Source organism: Pelmatolapia mariae, linkage group LG14 (genome assembly GCF_036321145.2).
Source record: "Pelmatolapia mariae isolate MD_Pm_ZW linkage group LG14, Pm_UMD_F_2, whole genome shotgun sequence".
Classification (NCBI taxonomy): Eukaryota; Metazoa; Chordata; class Actinopteri; order Cichliformes; family Cichlidae; genus Pelmatolapia; species Pelmatolapia mariae.
The window spans coordinates 12,048,721-12,064,835 of NC_086239.1; the positions used below are offsets into that span (position 1 = coordinate 12,048,721).

General features: G+C 39.6%; 3 protein-coding genes across 3 annotated transcripts; 2 read left to right on the forward strand and 1 right to left on the reverse strand.

The window, feature by feature from the left end:
* Positions 1-1,849: 1,849 nt before the first annotated feature.
* Positions 1,850-3,046, forward strand: tomt (transmembrane O-methyltransferase). The gene is made up of 4 exons (XM_063493845.1): positions 1,850-2,134; positions 2,239-2,435; positions 2,602-2,724; positions 2,849-3,046. The coding sequence occupies exons 1-4, from the start codon at positions 1,873-1,875 to the stop codon at positions 3,044-3,046; spliced, it is 780 nt and encodes a 259-aa protein (XP_063349915.1). The 5' UTR covers positions 1,850-1,872.
* Positions 3,047-3,789: 743 nt separating this feature from the next.
* On the reverse strand, positions 3,790-6,114 carry anapc15 (anaphase promoting complex subunit 15). Its single transcript, XM_063492718.1, has 5 exons — positions 6,015-6,114; positions 5,666-5,787; positions 4,975-5,034; positions 4,733-4,873; positions 3,790-4,559 (listed from the first exon to the last, which is right to left on the reverse strand). Exons 2-5 carry the CDS (start codon positions 5,783-5,785, stop codon positions 4,512-4,514), a joined length of 369 nt encoding a protein of 122 aa, XP_063348788.1. The 5' UTR covers positions 5,786-5,787; positions 6,015-6,114; the 3' UTR covers positions 3,790-4,511.
* Positions 6,115-10,208: 4,094 nt separating this feature from the next.
* On the forward strand, positions 10,209-11,775 carry folr (folate receptor). Its single transcript, XM_063492717.1, has 4 exons — positions 10,209-10,337; positions 10,469-10,657; positions 11,172-11,307; positions 11,501-11,775. Exons 1-4 carry the CDS (start codon positions 10,209-10,211, stop codon positions 11,773-11,775), a joined length of 729 nt encoding a protein of 242 aa, XP_063348787.1.
* The last annotated feature ends 4,340 nt before the right edge of the window (positions 11,776-16,115 follow it).

Genomic DNA, 16,115 nt, shown 5'->3' on the forward strand with positions numbered 1-16,115 from the left:
TGCATGATTTAACCAATTATGTTTTTTTGGGTTAAATAAAAAATCATTTCTTTGGACTTTAACCTGTGCCTAAGTTTCCTTCACTGTTCGGTCCATCACAATATCAAATGTCAGTTTCACACTGCCCTTGTTTCTCCTGCTGCTCATTTTATTTGTATTTTATTTTTTTTTAATATACTGGTTTCTTCATGTCACATGAAAAGTGGCAAAAGCTAATGTTAAACAGTTGTAGTTTTAATTCTGTTAAATGGGAATATTTATAGGATATATATACTGTCATGCACGTGATACATAAATTATTCACAGCCTTGTGTCTCTGAGCTTCTCTTAAACACACACGCTCTTCTCCCTGTGTTTCTGCACCTGCCTCAGCTCAAGTGCCACCTTTCAAAGTCTGCTCTGCTTTTTATTAAACAGGTAAGTTTGTCTTTTCTTTCCGAGTAACATGGATTCTGTTCAGTGTGATGCAGAAAGTCTGTGGAGTCTACAGTTATGTGGGGCAGTAGAAACATCTAGAGCGGCACAGCACTTTCTTTCACATTTAGCATGAGACTATGGCGGCTACACCTGTTTCTGTGCAGATGTCGTTTTGCATACATGAGTATTAGAAGTTCATTCAGCTCAGAAATGTTTCGTGATTACAAATAAAGATCACAGTGTTTTAATTATTAACAGTTTCCTGTCACATGTACGTACATTTATTTCTTTGCTGTAAAGAAATAATGATTAAATGAAAATTGTGGCTTTTCTGCATCCTTGTTGTCCTTACTTACAGCTTAGGTCACACATAAAAGCTAAACCAGACTACGTTACTGAAAAATGCACAACAGAGACACACTTTGGGAAACAAGTTTTTCTTTATCCAGTGCAGTATTACCTCCTGCTGCTGTTTTACATGCCAGTACATCATAGTTTAAGACATAGTGCATAAACAGAATAAGTAAGTGGTTTTGTAGTTTGGAGAGTGGTAGCACTGCCCCTGAATTATGATTCTTTATTTTTATGAGGACATCAGTTGATGTTTATTTAAAAAAGACAACTGCCTTCCTCAATGAACCTGAGCTAAGAAAACATGCAATAATATAAATTTCCTTGTGCCAATCATAGAATTTCTAAATTTTAAAGGAAAGCACGCACAGTGTTGTCTAAGACACCTATCAACGTTAAATTGAAGATGAGTAGTAATATTTTCTCTGTTTATGCTGTTGACCATGAAATCAAAATGATTCAGTGCTTTTATAAGGTGTGTAAATGCAAAAATAGTTACTTTTATACTGTTGTTAGGTGGTTTCCAGTGATCTGGTGGCATATCTGACATGGATAAGAACATTCATGGAGCTAAGATATACCTGTGCGCCACGTTTTTTTTGCTCTCTTTCTGATTCTGTGGGAATCAGAACGAGAGCAACAAGTATACTTCAGGTATTAGAAGATTTGCCAGTTCACAAAAACACCAATTTAATGATCCCCTATGGCAAACACCAGGCCAAAGATAGAAACCTCCACAGAATTTGGCTCAAGCAGGCGCAGCCATGAGCCGCGACCGAGTGGTGGGTGAGGTTAAAGAAGAGAGAGAAAAGAGAAAGAGAGACAAGACACAAACTATGGGAGAGAGCAGACATAATTTAATGACATGCTGTAAATGTGTGTGTGTAGACTATTTGTTCCCAAAGGTTTCCTCATTTAGGTTTTCCAGAGCCATTCTATCAAAACATCTTTCAAAAACCCTTGTAGTCAGTATTATGAGTGTAAAAGCACATGAGGAGGTTTACTTATACTTCTTGTAATAAATAATACAGAGCTCACTTTTGTTAAAACATATCTGACAAATAACCTACCTGTGCATGTGTGTTTCTGTCTGTAGATGCTAGGATGGTGTCTCCTGCTATTGCTCTGGCCTTCCTTCCACTCCTGCTGACGCTGATTATCAGGTACCGTTACTTCTTTGTGCTGTTCTATCGGGCAGTCCTCATCAGGATATGGAAGGACTGCGTTACTGGTCTGAGCCGAGAGGAGCGTGCCTTTCAGTACGTCCTCACTCATGCCACCCCCGGAGACCCTGACAGCATCCTGGACACCTTTGATGTCTGGTGCAGCAAGGTGGAGTTCATCAGCAACATTGGACCTAAAAAAGGTACAGAGTTTGAACACAGCAAACATAATCTTTGTTTGTTTTTTTAAAAAAGTAAAAAGCACCTTTAGGTGTGTATTTGCGTGTATGGTTTCCTTGATTTTTAGGAAAGATCCTGGACCGGCTGCTGATGGAGCACAGCCCTCTGACAGTGCTGGAGCTGGGTGCCCACTGTGGATACAGCACTGTGCGGATTGCCCGTTCTCTGCCTCTGGGCGCCAGGCTCTACAGCATCGAGATGGACCAGAGAAATGCCGCTATCGCTGAGAAAGTCATCCGCCTGGCAGGGTTTGATGATGACACGGTGAGATAGAGAAGCATCTAAACAATTGAAAAAATGTTCTTTGTTCAGTACACTTCATGTGCCGCAGGCCGTCTGAAAGACCAGACACATTTGGGGCTTTATTACTCTAATTTTACTAAACAATGAGAGTTTTATACTTTTGATAACCATGCTGTGCTTTCCTCAGGTGGAGCTGATTGTCAATCCATCTGATGAAGTGATCCCTCAGCTGCGCTCTGACTACAATTTGGAAAGACTGGATTTTGTCTTCATGGACCACTGGAAGAAATGTTACCTCCCTGACCTGCAAGTAATGAGAATAAATTATTAGACAGGATATTTGTATATATTATATTATATATTTGACTTAAATGTTTGCTCTTTCCTACTGTTACCCACCCAGCTGCCTCACTCGCTGTCTCTGTGTGTTACAGATGCTCGAGGGCTCTGGTCTACTGGGAAAAGGATCTATTATCCTGGCAGACAACGTGCTGTTTCCTGGTGCTCCAAAGTTCCTTAGATATATTCGCAAGAGTGGCCTGTATGAATGGAGGATCCACCGGGCCACGCTAGAGTATAGCAAGGGCATCAGGGATGGGATGGCTGAGCTGGTGTACCAGGGAATCAAATAGATCATGACATCATGGCAGGATTTCATATTGTTACTCAAACACACACTTCAGAAACAGAAATGTCCAAATTCTTACTTCATCTAATGGGGTATCGTTTCAATTTCTAGTCTGTGTAACAATACAGCTCAACCTGTGAAGAAATACCTTGCAAAATAACTCACTAGTGCATACTGGGTAAAGAAGGAGCTTCAAGGTTTACTGCAGATCCCGTTTGACCTAGTGCCCCACCGATTTCACAAGATATAATTTACTGCAACATTTACCCACAAAAACAAAACAAAAAAGCTAAATTAAACCTTAAAACAAAAGGCTGACACTTTCTATATAGAAAAATATAAACAATCCCCACTTTAGGTATCTTATATGCTCCAATCACCTTTTATTCTACTGGGACTTTGTTGTGACTTCTCAGCATCTCATGTCATTTCTTTTGTTTAAAAGACTCAAATAAACAACTTTTTTAAGGCTTCTTTTTTCTTACTCCCAAATTTGAGAGACTCACACTCGAAAATTTAATCTAAATGCAAATTAAATTTAAATTAAAATTACATTTTTATTAAAGTACATGTTAATATTAATCACCTGTCTTCCTTCAGATGATAACTGCAAGCATTAATTCTTAAAATCTTTCCTGCAGTTAAAGTCTAATTATATAAACCTTGGACATCCCACCACCAAAATTCTCAAAATTTTTATTGAACTACAAGTGACGCGTCACATTTTGTTATATTTTATTAATAAATTCAAATACACAAAAACAGAAACATGGTTCAGTTAAAATAATTTACAACTTCAGCAGAAGTAGGGAATGCCATGGTTAAATATTCTACAACATAACCATGACAGAACTCTGTGTCTCATATTTAAATATTTGTTAGCAGCTTTTGCTTCCGACATAGTTCAAAATATAAAAAGTGTCTGATCAGAATACATGTCCTGGGGTTTTATGAATGCTCTGCTGAAGGTATTTCTGTAACATACAAAACACTGCTGGGAAACAGAACAGGACTATATGGTGAAGCAACTGGATGACTCTTGCATAGGTCAATAAGTTATTTTGCTGACTTGACGTTATGGTCATGCTTAGTCTGCTGGTTGCAGACGCTGCTCTGCATAACTGTAGATAGCAAAAGTTCAAGGTTTACATAACGGATCAGTGGGCCTGCTGCTACCACTGCGTGAAGGTTTTCCTGACTGGATACAAAAACAACACTACTTAAGAGCACCACACAATTGGAGCCACTTTGATTGGTTTAAAGTATTTTCCACCGTCACACACTGTCAATTGTAATTAAATTTAAGTTAGAAAAATGCACTGATTTCTCAAAGTATCTTATGGTGATTCTTCAGCATTATTCTTTCCCTAATTTCACACATAAAAACATGTCAGAGACTGAAGAGCAGCAGACGTATTTTAAGCATGGAGTGGAAACCCAGGGCCAGCCTGATGAAAACCAGTATCGTCTTAAATCATCCACTGGTCTTGGTCTTGATCTGGTCCTTCCATATCCACCTGACAGAAAGAAACCGAGCTAGATTAGAGGCAGTTTTGGTAATGGAAAGAAATTGAATTACATTTAGATAGATGTATTTTTACCAAGTCTTAACATTAAAACACCTCATGACCGTTGGGTTTGTGATACTGTCGCCTGGAAAAAAAATTATTCAAATCATAAAGAAAAGCACCTCATTGATCTCGCCATCATCAGGTGACTCGTTGTAGTCGTTCATCTCATCCATGTCCTGCATGTCCTCTTCATCTTCTGAGTCTTCCTCGCTGTCTTCTTCATCTTCGTCATCTTCTTCTTCCTCCTCTTCGTAGCCTGCCTGCACCCAGTAAATGCAGAGAGCATGAATGGAGGGGAACAAAGTATCCAGTCTGTTTCACACTGTGTCTATTTTGTGTTTAAAAATCTTTTTCCCGTTACCTCAAAAATTGGTTTTCCAATGGGCATCAGGTTGTTGTCTTTCTCAGCAATGCTCTGCAGCTACGGTAGAGACAGTTTGCACATATTAAAGTGTATGAAGTCTCATAATACGATCAATAGACTGATCGTGCATGGCCAGAGATGTTGCAGCTGTGGAGCTTGACTGATCTGAGGTTTCAGAAATGACAATACTGTCCAAGTTATGCTAAGTACTAAACAATCTTTCACACTGTACTGTGTATAGTATAGTATTGTTTTAACTTCATAACATTTAATTTTGACTAAACATTGCACTTTGACTGGCTTAGTTTTACTCTTTTATATATATATATATATATATATATATATATATATATATATATATATATATATATATATATATATATATATATATAGATATAGATATATATATAGTGTTTACACTTTCTGTCTTTCATATTTATAGTTCAAGTTAGAACGATTTCCTCCTGGGATAAAGATTTATTTATAACTTTATTTATTATTTTGATTCTGATAAAGGAAAAATAATGACTTCTATATGACTTTTAGCCTTTCGGAAATACTCAAACTAATAAATTATAAACTAAAACGCGCAAACTCACTATATAAACTCATCGTAAGTGAACTGGAAGCAACAAAATAGCATAAAGATGGAAAATACAAGTCTATAATTGCTCTGGGGAGCCTTTACCCAGGTCTGGTGCTGCTGCTCTTGCTGGTGCAGCTCGGTCTCATCCACACACGGTCGGTCCAGATTAAACCACAGGGACTCCGTTATCCGGGGCAGCAACGACGGAAACAGCGTGGACATTTCTGTCACACAACAGAAATAAATCCCACAAAACAGAAAGAAACCTGAAGCCGGAGTTTGCGTTAAGACAACAAACGACAGAGGAACAGCTAATACGTCATTAACGGTCGATTTAAAAGTCCTCCAATTTAAGACTCACAGACTCTAAAATCTAACACTCCCCTGATATTGTGGATTGAAAATGATGTGATATAATCAAACAATAAAATAACATCGTGCTTAACCTTACCCGAAATCCACACTCTGAGTCCCTGTCAGTGGCTCGACAATAATTCAAAACAAATTATCGGAAACTGCTGGTGTTCACCCATAAAGAGTCCTCTTTTCTCCAGCGGCTCTCCATAAAGGTTCCCTTTTCGGAGCATGAGCCACGTCTGTGGTACGAGAGGTTCTAAATAAAGTAGAAACAATAATGACCTTTAACTAAAATGTGTTACAGCGATATTAATGATCCGTATATGCAATAAAACATGTTATTTGTCTTTATTTTATTTCATTTTATGTCTATCCTGAAAATGGTGTTGACAAGCTGAAGGAGAACTGGGATGTCATCATCATCAACAACAGGTTGAACTGGAAGACCAACACAGAAGCTGAATATAAAAAGAGGATAAAGAGATCCCTTAGTCTATACAGCAAAATGATGGAGACTTTCAATCACTCAGGAACTTTTTTAGTCAAGTGTTCTTGTCCTTTCTTTAAGTAGACTTCAGGAATAGTTCGCCAGGCTTCTTGAAAGGCATTCAAAGCTCCTCTCGGCATGTTGGCTCCCTTTTGCATAGCCTCCACCATGTTTTACAGATAGCTTTAGACACTCTCTGTTTTACCTCTCTCCTGACCTCTTGTGTACAAATGCATGATGATTTAAACAAAAAATTTCAAATTTGAATTCATCACTCCATCAGACCTGTTTCCACTGGTTTTCAGTCCAGTGCTTGTGTAATTTGTCTTTTCTCTCTGTTGCTCTTCTTTAAGAATGGTTTCTCGACAGCCACCCTTCCACTTTAGACCATTTCTGATGAAGCTTTGATGAACAGTAGATGGATCAACTGAACCATCTCTCACGTCCTGTCTCAGATTTTTTTGCACAACAAGCTGAGATATGCCACGTTTTCAGCTAATAGCTCAAAGATGAATTATCTTTCTTAACCCTACTTTGTCCCAGTCAAATAGATTCGACTGAATAAATGGGAATAAATAATGCATTTTTGTGGCATGCTGCTGGTAACAAAGTGACTGAAAAAAAGTAGTGAGTAAAATGAGAGGTGAGTAAAGACTTTTGCACAGTACTGTATCTGTCTGGAAGAGTAGCATCTGCCATATATTATTTATTAGTAGTAGCAGTAGTATTGTGTATTATGTGATTAGTGTATATCAGCTTTAAGCAACCCATAACACAATCTCTCTTTCAAACTATAGGAAGCTGCTGAGATAACAGAATTTTTGTCGTAGTTCACGGCTGGTTTCTGTAAATGCTGCTGAAGTTGAACATTCTTATCAGTAGGTTCAGAGCATTAACCTCAAGTATAAGCACATTCATGCACATGCAAAGAAATTACTCTCTTGAGGGTGTTTGTAAAGTCTATTTTTTCTTTGTCATTATGAGATCACTAAAAGTGACATCACGATTGGAAAAGATCTTACTTACCATCCTTTTGATCTTTTTATTGTCATCCTAGGTCACGCTGCTCTGTCACAACAGCTTGTGTGTGTGTGTGTGTGTGTGTGTGTGTGTGTGTGTGTGTGTGTGTGTGTGTGTGTGTGTGTGTGTGTGTGTGTGTGTGTGTGTGTGTGTGTGCGTCTGTGTGTCTCTGTGTCTGTATGAGAGGGTGGTGGTGAGCAGGTTAGACCTTGAGATAAGACTGATATTCTTCATGGCCAGATGTTATAAAACTGGAAAATCACATGCTCACAGGAACTGCTGACTGGTAACAAATTAAAGAAAAATCCGACATCAAGAGTGTTAAAGTAGCTTAACGACAGCCTGGTACTGGTTCTACAGTTATCTGACCAGATGCAATATCGCTCTTCTATGAGATAGTCCCGCATTTGGTGTTTATGATGGCAGTGGAGAGGATTGTCTTACATGGTGGTCCAAAATCTCCCATAGATGTTGACTGAGTGCATGTGACTGTGAAAGCCATAAAATATAACTGACTTCATTTTCATAATTATGAGAGTAGTTCAGTGACCTCTTGTACCTTGCAGATGCAGGCATAATCACCTGAAGAATACTAGTCCAATCAGGTCAGAAGTATTTCATCATAGGATAATGGAGATAACTGAGAACATGGTAATTATAGTCATTTAAAGTGACCCACCACTCTGAAGGGACCGGGGGACCCAGACCTGAAGTTCACAGCAAATCAGAGCTACTGGATACCCATACCACTGGAGGTGGGGGAGTGTTTGAATTTGTCACGTCTACCCATTATATCTTTCATCTCAAACACACACACACACACACACACACACTTCATATGGACTTTGGACTTTGAAAACTAATTAGTCAAAAGCACAGCAAGTTTTCACATTCATTCGCTCACACTCTACCCACACAGTCTGACACGCGCGCACACACACAAACACGCAGTCAGGCACAAATCTGTGTTTGGAAATTCTTGTATGGTCTTGAGAAGTGTGTTAAAGGGCATCTGCAGTTACAGCTTTGTAGGATCATCCCTTCAAAAAGGAGTCATCACCAAATCCAAAGGTAAAGGGAATTTGTTCATTATTACTTTGTCTCTAATGAATTTTCACCACAGCTGCATCTAGTTTTTCTTTCTAAACTATACGATAATACACAGCTACTTCTATTTACATGCATATGGATTACTTCATCTATACATGATGATTAGAGCTTTACAGAATCGTTGGCGAGTTTATCTTTCATGTTTTTTAATGTTTGGCTTTTAAACGCGAAAAAGGTGAAGAGGCACATTTGCTCTCTGACAGAGTTCACTTTATAACTTACATTGTGTCCTTTTGCATTTTTATGCTGCATTCAGGAGCCACACTTTATTTGTTGTGGCATTGTGGGTAAACCTTTCTCATGTCTTATATTTAGTATTTAAAAGAACCCAAAAGTCAGATTAGCAGAGAGAAAAATCACACATGGGACAGAGTAAGCAAAAGAAAGTAAGTAACATTTTATTTATATAGCAACTTTCTAGATAAAAAGTTCACAAAGTGCAGGTAAACGGATTCCACAAAAAGAAGTGAACACAAAGCGCGGATCATGTCCACGTGCGTGCCGTCGGTGCTGAAGACCGACATCTGAAAGATTATGAAGCTGGAGGTTTCATTACTCTCTGGCCACAATTCGCTGAACCAGCTGCAAAAGAAGATCAAAACTATGCTTCACATTTGATAAACATCGTCATGAATTCTCTCTTACTTTTGCTGTTTTGCTTCCACCACGATAAAATCAAACTTCCTGCACAGCTCTTTCTCTCTCTCAGTGTACTCAAGAGACCAGTTTACCATGAAATATCTCTGTTTTCTGCACTATTCGCTTGCTTATTATGCACCAGTCTACCGTTGTGTTCAGTGCTGTTGGCCGCTGTTTTGTTTTGTTTTGGGGTTTTTGTTTCAAAAATGACCTCCGACAAGAAAGCCTAATTTCTGCTGTTCAATAAAGAACTTCAAACTTTTTGAAATTATGCCAAAATGCAAAACGCTCTCTAACAAATCCTCTGTCCTTCTTCTGGCCAAGAAAATCTCCTTCATGTTTTTCTGAGTTTTATCCTCACTTACTTTAACACAATGACATCTCCTGTGATGCTTACACCTCTGATAAAGTCTCACAAGTGTCAGCTTTGTTTTTATACATAGATATAAAAATATGGATATGTATTGATAAATGATGAGAATTATATTATTTCTCACTGTCTGAGTCAAGATTGAATCGAATTGAATGGAATCAGGGATCTAATCGAATCGGGACTTTGTGAATCGGAATCGAAATCGATACCCAGCCCTTATTATGTCACCACTACCACATCAGTCAGCATTGTTAAACTTTTCTTCCTTGTAAATTTTTGTCCAGTTTGGAGTTCTATAGTTTTAGAGAATTCAGGTTGTCTTCTTACAAAAAAAGCAAAAACAAGGACTGTCCGGATTACCATAAACTCTAAACTTTGTCACTAGGTCTGTTACTGAAAGAGATCTACACCAGGGCTGTTAAATACTGTAAATACTGTTAAAATATTAGATTAGTACCTATGACCAAACAATCCAGACACCTGCCTGCTGATGGTAGAAAATTAACTCAGCAAAATACTGTTCGTCAGACTCGGGTTAGAGGTCACAGGGAGTTGGCTGCTATCCCATACTATTTCCTTCTTCCCACTATTGGCCTCTTAATAAGCAGTATTAAGATTTTTCCTACAACCTGCTGTTGATGCTTCCCTCCCCTACAGTCATGTGGTCTGTCCTGGCCTTGCTGCTTGCCCTCTCTGGTGGAGCCATGTCTCTGGACAAACTGAACATGTGTATGGATGCAAAACATCACAAAACAGAGCCTGGCCCTGAGGGACAACTGTACCAGCAGGTGATAATTGCAAACATAGCACTGTCGCTAAGGTTTCCCTTCTTGTCTTGATTTAAACCCCAAGGAGCTTGGTGGAAAAAACATTTTTTTAGTTCCAAATCCATAAAGTGATTCTGGTGTCCTTTTCCCAGTGCTCTCCATGGCGAGATAATGCATGCTGCACAGCCAACACCTCTGCAGAAGCCCATGACGATGCCTCCTATCTCTACAACTTCAACTGGAATCACTGTGGTATTATGAGCAAGGAGTGCAAAAAACATTTCATCCAGGACACTTGTTTTTATGAGTGCTCACCACACTTGGGACCTTGGATACAACCGGTGAGTATTCTCATCCATGTGTGCATTTGAGTGTCTAATGTTTGTCTATATTTTGTCACTAGATGGCAGCACAGGAAGTTGAAAGGACTGAAATGGTCTGTTGTTCAAACTGATGAAACAGAATTCATATATATATATATATATATATATATATATATATATATATATATATATATGTATATATTAAAAAAAAAAAAAAAAACACCCATCTCGCGCCTGCGGGCGGTTTTATCCTTCAAGCTCGGGTCCTCTACCAGAGGCCTGGGAGCTTGAGGGTCCTGCGCAGTATCTTAGCTGTTCCCAGGACTGCGCTCTTCTGGACAGAGATCTCCGATGTTGTTCCCGGGATCTGCTGGAGCCACTCGCCTAGCTTGGGAGTCACCGCACCTAGTGCTCCATAGAATAGGATGAGGGACCTATATATATATACGTAGTAGTTAGAACTATGAGGGAAAGGGGCTTATTTAGTGCATTACTGATTATACTAATCAGCCAATGGTGTGCATTTGTGTAGGTGGATCAGAGCTGGCGTAAGGAGCGCATCTTAGATGTGCCTTTATGTAAGGAGGACTGTGAAACCTGGTGGGAAGACTGCAAGAATGATTTCACCTGCAAAACTAACTGGCACAAGGGATGGGACTGGAGCTCAGGTGGGGCCCACACATGGAAAACACAAAGCAGACATGCATGTTTGTGCTTGCATTACTCTTATAAACCACAGCAAGCATATTCACAGTTTTGCAAAAACATTTGAGTTTTTTGTTGTTGTTGTCGTTTTTACATTTACACCTATGCAGAAACAACACTATTAAAATTTATCAAATGCATTCATTTCTGTCACAGGTATCAACAAATGCCCTGAAGGTAGCAAGTGCAGTAAGTGGACTGATGTTTTCCCCACACCCAAATCCATGTGTGAAGAAATCTGGTCCAACTCTTACATCTATACCACATACACCAAAACCTCTGGGAAATGCATGCAGCTCTGGTTCACCGGCACAAACCCCAACAAGAAGGTTGCTGAGTACTACCTCAACAATGGGCAGCAACAGCAAAGCTCTGCTCTGTCAACACTGCTCTTCCTGGCTGTCACATCTCTCTCTGTAATGATTCATTAAAATTAATATTTCTGACCATTGCTGTATCACCTTGAATTAAAACAGATTTCTTACACCTTTCTGTCAGTCCCTGAGCCACTTCGTATACAGTAAGACCCCTTTGGCTGGCATTCTAGTAAAAAACAGCAACTAGAAAATGTCAGGTATTGATGACGCAAAAAATATTCTGATAACAAAAGTTACCTGCTTGGGAATATACTGGGTAATTAGTTTAAACAGCAGCATAATCACCATCAGAAGTCCAAATCAGTTAATAATCCTCAATACATGAAACTTGTTTCATCTACTCTCATTACTGTGGGGAGCAGCTGGCAGTTCTCCTTTTTTGTCTTCCTCTTCAGGATAAAAAAGAGAAAACCGACATAAAGCACACAAGATTATAATTTCATCAGCCAACACAGCAATTTTGTGTCCAGACAAGTACTGTACAATCAAAGATCTGTGCGGACAGGGGAAATAAAACAAAAATAAACTCGTGCTCCTGGAGAAGCCATGAAGAGACACATGCCACATTCTGTATTACTGCACAGCTCTGGAATGATATTTCTCTTAAGTGCAGTCTATGGATCAGCTTAATAACCCCTTCACAACCTCAATGACCAGGAGGGAAACTGTAAAACTGACCCTGGATCTGCAGTGTGGGAAAATGTTTCTCCGTGCTGGGCCCCAGTGATCGCACCATCACATGATCAGGCCGGGGCCAGCCAGTGGTTAGTGGGCTCTACTGCTCGGTAATTATGGGGTTCCAGTCCCCTGAGTGTGTGTGTTTGTGACAGAGAGAGAAAGAGAGAGAAAAAGAGTGAGAGCCTAACTCCCTCCATGTGTACACGTGTTTGATGTGTGCCTGTCAACGCCACATGTGAATGTGCTCCATCAGGTCTCTGATTAAGGCTTTTGATTGGTTAAAATGTAACCACAGATGCCTTTGGAGGCTTAAGGATCAAACTGAGATACATATTTTATGTACCCTGTACTTAATCAAGGCTTCATATAAGTACTTGAAAAAACTATAACTCATATAAAACCACTGTAAATGTTTTGAAAATGCAGCCATCAGATATGTTAAACTGTTGCTGTGTTTAACATACTGATAACAACACCCTTCCTTGTGATACCACTGTTAATTTAACATATCGAGTTTAGTCTGTGTATCTCACCCTAGTCTTTCCTGTTTCTTCTGACAGCATAAACAACACCCACAGAACTTCTGTATATAAGAGTTTGAATTACAGAAGACGGTTTGCCAAATTTTTGCAAAATTTTGTTGGTTATTTATGGTAAACAAAGTACACTCAGTGCCCGCTCAATCGCAACCGCTTTAAAGACACATTCCTGAGAGATTTTGGTACATATTGCCATGACGTCATCATGCAGATGCTGCAGATTTGTGCCACCACATCCCACATCCTAACGGTACTTTATTGGATTTAGATCTGGTGACAGTGGAGGGACTCTGAGCACAGTGAACTCTTTGTCATGTTATACAAATCAGTTTGAGATGACTTGAGTTTTGTGACATGGAGCATTGTCCTGTTGGAAGCAGTCATCAGAAGATGGGTACACCATGGTCATAAAGGGGCATGGCATTGTCAGCAACAATAGTCAGGAAGGGTGTGGTGTTTAAATTGTGCTCAGTTGGTACTAAGGATGCCAAAGTGTGCCAAGGAACTATCCCCCACACCACTAAGCTATCACCAGTACCCTGAACCATTGATGTGAGGCAGGATGGTATCAAGGGCCGGTCAGACCAATAGTTATAAGGGGACTCAAAAGATTATTGACCACTCGGAGGGAATCTGTAACTGAGGGGTACCGCTGAGGGGACCCTGGGGAGTCTGCCCATTGGTTTTTTTCCAGGAGAGGTGGACATTGATAGAGGGGAGCAGGCATATGGTGAAATGAGGTGAGAGCTCCAAAACAGCTTTACAGTAGAAGTTGACCAGCAGAAAGGAAACAGTTTCGTTCTGCAGATGAGAAAACCACTTATTTAGCCAGAATCAGACTTTTATTAATCCCTGAGAAAATTATGCATACATATGTAGCCAGGAGGAACTGGAAATGTGGCGAAAGAGCACTAACACACTGAGAGGGTAAGTAAACAAAGGTGTTGCAAAACAACCTGATGAGGAGGCTGATTATCTGGTGGAGGCTGGGAGCAGAAACAGCTACTTTTAAACAGTGACTGATGAGACTGATAAACACCAAACAACCCAGTGTTGGACCATGACAGATGGATCCATGCTTTCATGATGTTTAGACCAGATTCTGATCCATCCCATGATCTAAATGTTTTTCCAAACTTCTTTTGTCCAATTTTGCTGACACTGTGTGAAGCCGCAGATGCAGCCTCAGTTTCCTGTTCTTAACTCACAGGAGTGACACCCAGCGTGTTCTTTAACTACTGCAGCACATCTGTGTCAAGATCCAATGTGTAACGAATGGTTATTTGGTTATTGTTTTTCCTTCAGCTCAAAACAGTCTGGCCACTCTCCTTTGACCTCTGACATTCACTCAGAGAACTGCCGCTGACTGGATATTTCCTGTTTTACAGACCATGCTTTGTAAACCTTTTCTGAAATGTTCAGATTAGCTGGCACCAACAATCATGCCACATTCAAAGTCATTTAAATCACCTTGTTTCCTCATTCTGATGTTCAGCTTGAACTCCACTTGATCATGCCTACATGCCTAAACACACTGAGATTCTGTCACATGATGGGCTTATTAGATCATTTTGTTCACAACCTGTTGAACAGGTGTACATAAAGTGACTGCAGGTGAGTATAAAGATAGTATAAAGACAATCAGTCCACTAAGAAAGAATTTAAAAAGCCATTCTTGAAATATTAATGGACTTTTTGCATTTCATCATGTTAAAAATGATACCAATTGCAACATTCCCCTGACACCAGCAACCATTAGCTACTCTACGCAACTAAACTGGGCTAATTAATGCTACAAAGCAGCAGAGTTACAGTCAGTGGAAGACAAAATGTTTTACAGATAATAAAGGAGATACATTTTCTAAATGTCAGCAAATTCTGCATGTGAATATCAAAGAGTAAACATAGAAACTGAAACTAAAAGTGTGGCATCAATGAATTACAATAACAAATGACGCTAACATTGTGGAGTACTAAGAAATAGCCTGTAATTTGGCCTCCACAGGCTCAAAATCTCAAGAATCAAGTGTCTATGAAGTTGTCTTTCCTGTGTTGCCCAGCAATGGCCATTACTGGTGTGCTGTGTGCTGTAACAACTGCAGCAGACAATTGTGGTTAGCCAAAAAGACAAGAATGAGTTATTTACGCTACATTTTGCTGACAGTGTAGTTTTAAACTCATGAGACATCTTGCAATACGCTTTTATGATCGCCGCATGCAGACACATTGTTAAGCCACATACTTTTACAGTTTCACATTCATCTCACACACACAGTGTGATGCCATAACCAGAAATAGCACTGGGATGGCTGCTGTCCCTGTGGCTATTAATACTCAGCTTTTCTGAGGTCATTGGCAACACACGTTGCTCTGCCCAACTCTCACTCTCTCTCTCTCTCTCTCTCTCTCTCTCTCGCTTTATGTCTATATTCTTGCTTGTTCCATAACATCCTTCAAGAGTCAGATTTGATTCTGGGCAGGGGAAAAAGGCTAAATCAGAGTAACGAGCAAAGATTTCAAAATGCTGGGTTACTTGCATCCTGTGGTTTGTGAGACTGGACCTTAGGTAGGCAGTTACACCTTGAGGGAGTACATGTGAATGTGTGTGGTCTGGAAAAGAAAAGGATTGCATAACTGGATTTAAGCTTGGGCTGAGAAATGACTGCAGCTGGGCCTCCTCAGTGGCTGTAGGTCACACTGATATTCCAAGAGGAAAGCCCTCTGGCATTAGTCAAGGCTTTGACTATGTAGGCTAAGTGACCGGGACACAAGAGTAGGAGTGTGTCTTTCAGTTACTGGAAGCTTTTTATTCATTTAAATGAAAAACTACTACTCAACACTTTGGAAAAAAAACCCATCTAAACCACATTTTAAATGTTAGTAATCTCACAGGAAAAACTCATCCAAGTACAACTGATACAGCCGATACTGTACCCAAAGTGTTTAGTAGTTATGGTACTTACCTCAAAGGCCTAAAAAGCACTTTAAGATTGCAGATTGTTAAGGTGCCGATCATTTGAGCCATAATATACTGTATTAATGCATTATATACTGTTTATTGATGTGTATAAAACCAATATCTGCATAAAGCTATGTAGTGGAGTAAAGCCAAATATTTCTCTTGAAGTGGAGAGAGGCGCAAAGAAGCTTAAAATGAATTTACCTTACACTTGTGCT

What these genes read in the sequence shown, in the direction of transcription:
- folr (XM_063492717.1), top strand. Translation starts at nt 10,209, where the DNA reads ATGTGGTCTGTCCTGGCCTTGCTGCTTGCCCTCTCTGGTGGAGCCATG. An exon ending in TGGGACCTTGGATACAACCG is followed by an intron (nt 10,658 to 11,171) that starts GTGAGTATTCTC and finishes GCATTTGTGTAG; the next exon opens with GTGGATCAGAGCTGGCGTAA. An exon ending in GGGATGGGACTGGAGCTCAG is followed by an intron (nt 11,308 to 11,500) that starts GTGGGGCCCACA and finishes TTTCTGTCACAG; the next exon opens with GTATCAACAAATGCCCTGAA.
- tomt (XM_063493845.1), top strand. Translation starts at nt 1,873, where the DNA reads ATGGTGTCTCCTGCTATTGCTCTGGCCTTCCTTCCACTCCTGCTGACG. An exon ending in CAACATTGGACCTAAAAAAG is followed by an intron (nt 2,135 to 2,238) that starts GTACAGAGTTTG and finishes CTTGATTTTTAG; the next exon opens with GAAAGATCCTGGACCGGCTG. An exon ending in GTTACCTCCCTGACCTGCAA is followed by an intron (nt 2,725 to 2,848) that starts GTAATGAGAATA and finishes TGTGTGTTACAG; the next exon opens with ATGCTCGAGGGCTCTGGTCT.
- anapc15 (XM_063492718.1), bottom strand. Translation starts at nt 5,785, where the DNA reads ATGTCCACGCTGTTTCCGTCGTTGCTGCCCCGGATAACGGAGTCCCTG. An exon ending in AGCAGCAGCACCAGACCTGG is followed by an intron (nt 5,035 to 5,665) that starts GTAAAGGCTCCC and finishes TCTCTACCGTAG; the next exon opens with CTGCAGAGCATTGCTGAGAA. An exon ending in TTGGAAAACCAATTTTTGAG is followed by an intron (nt 4,874 to 4,974) that starts GTAACGGGAAAA and finishes TACTGGGTGCAG; the next exon opens with GCAGGCTACGAAGAGGAGGA.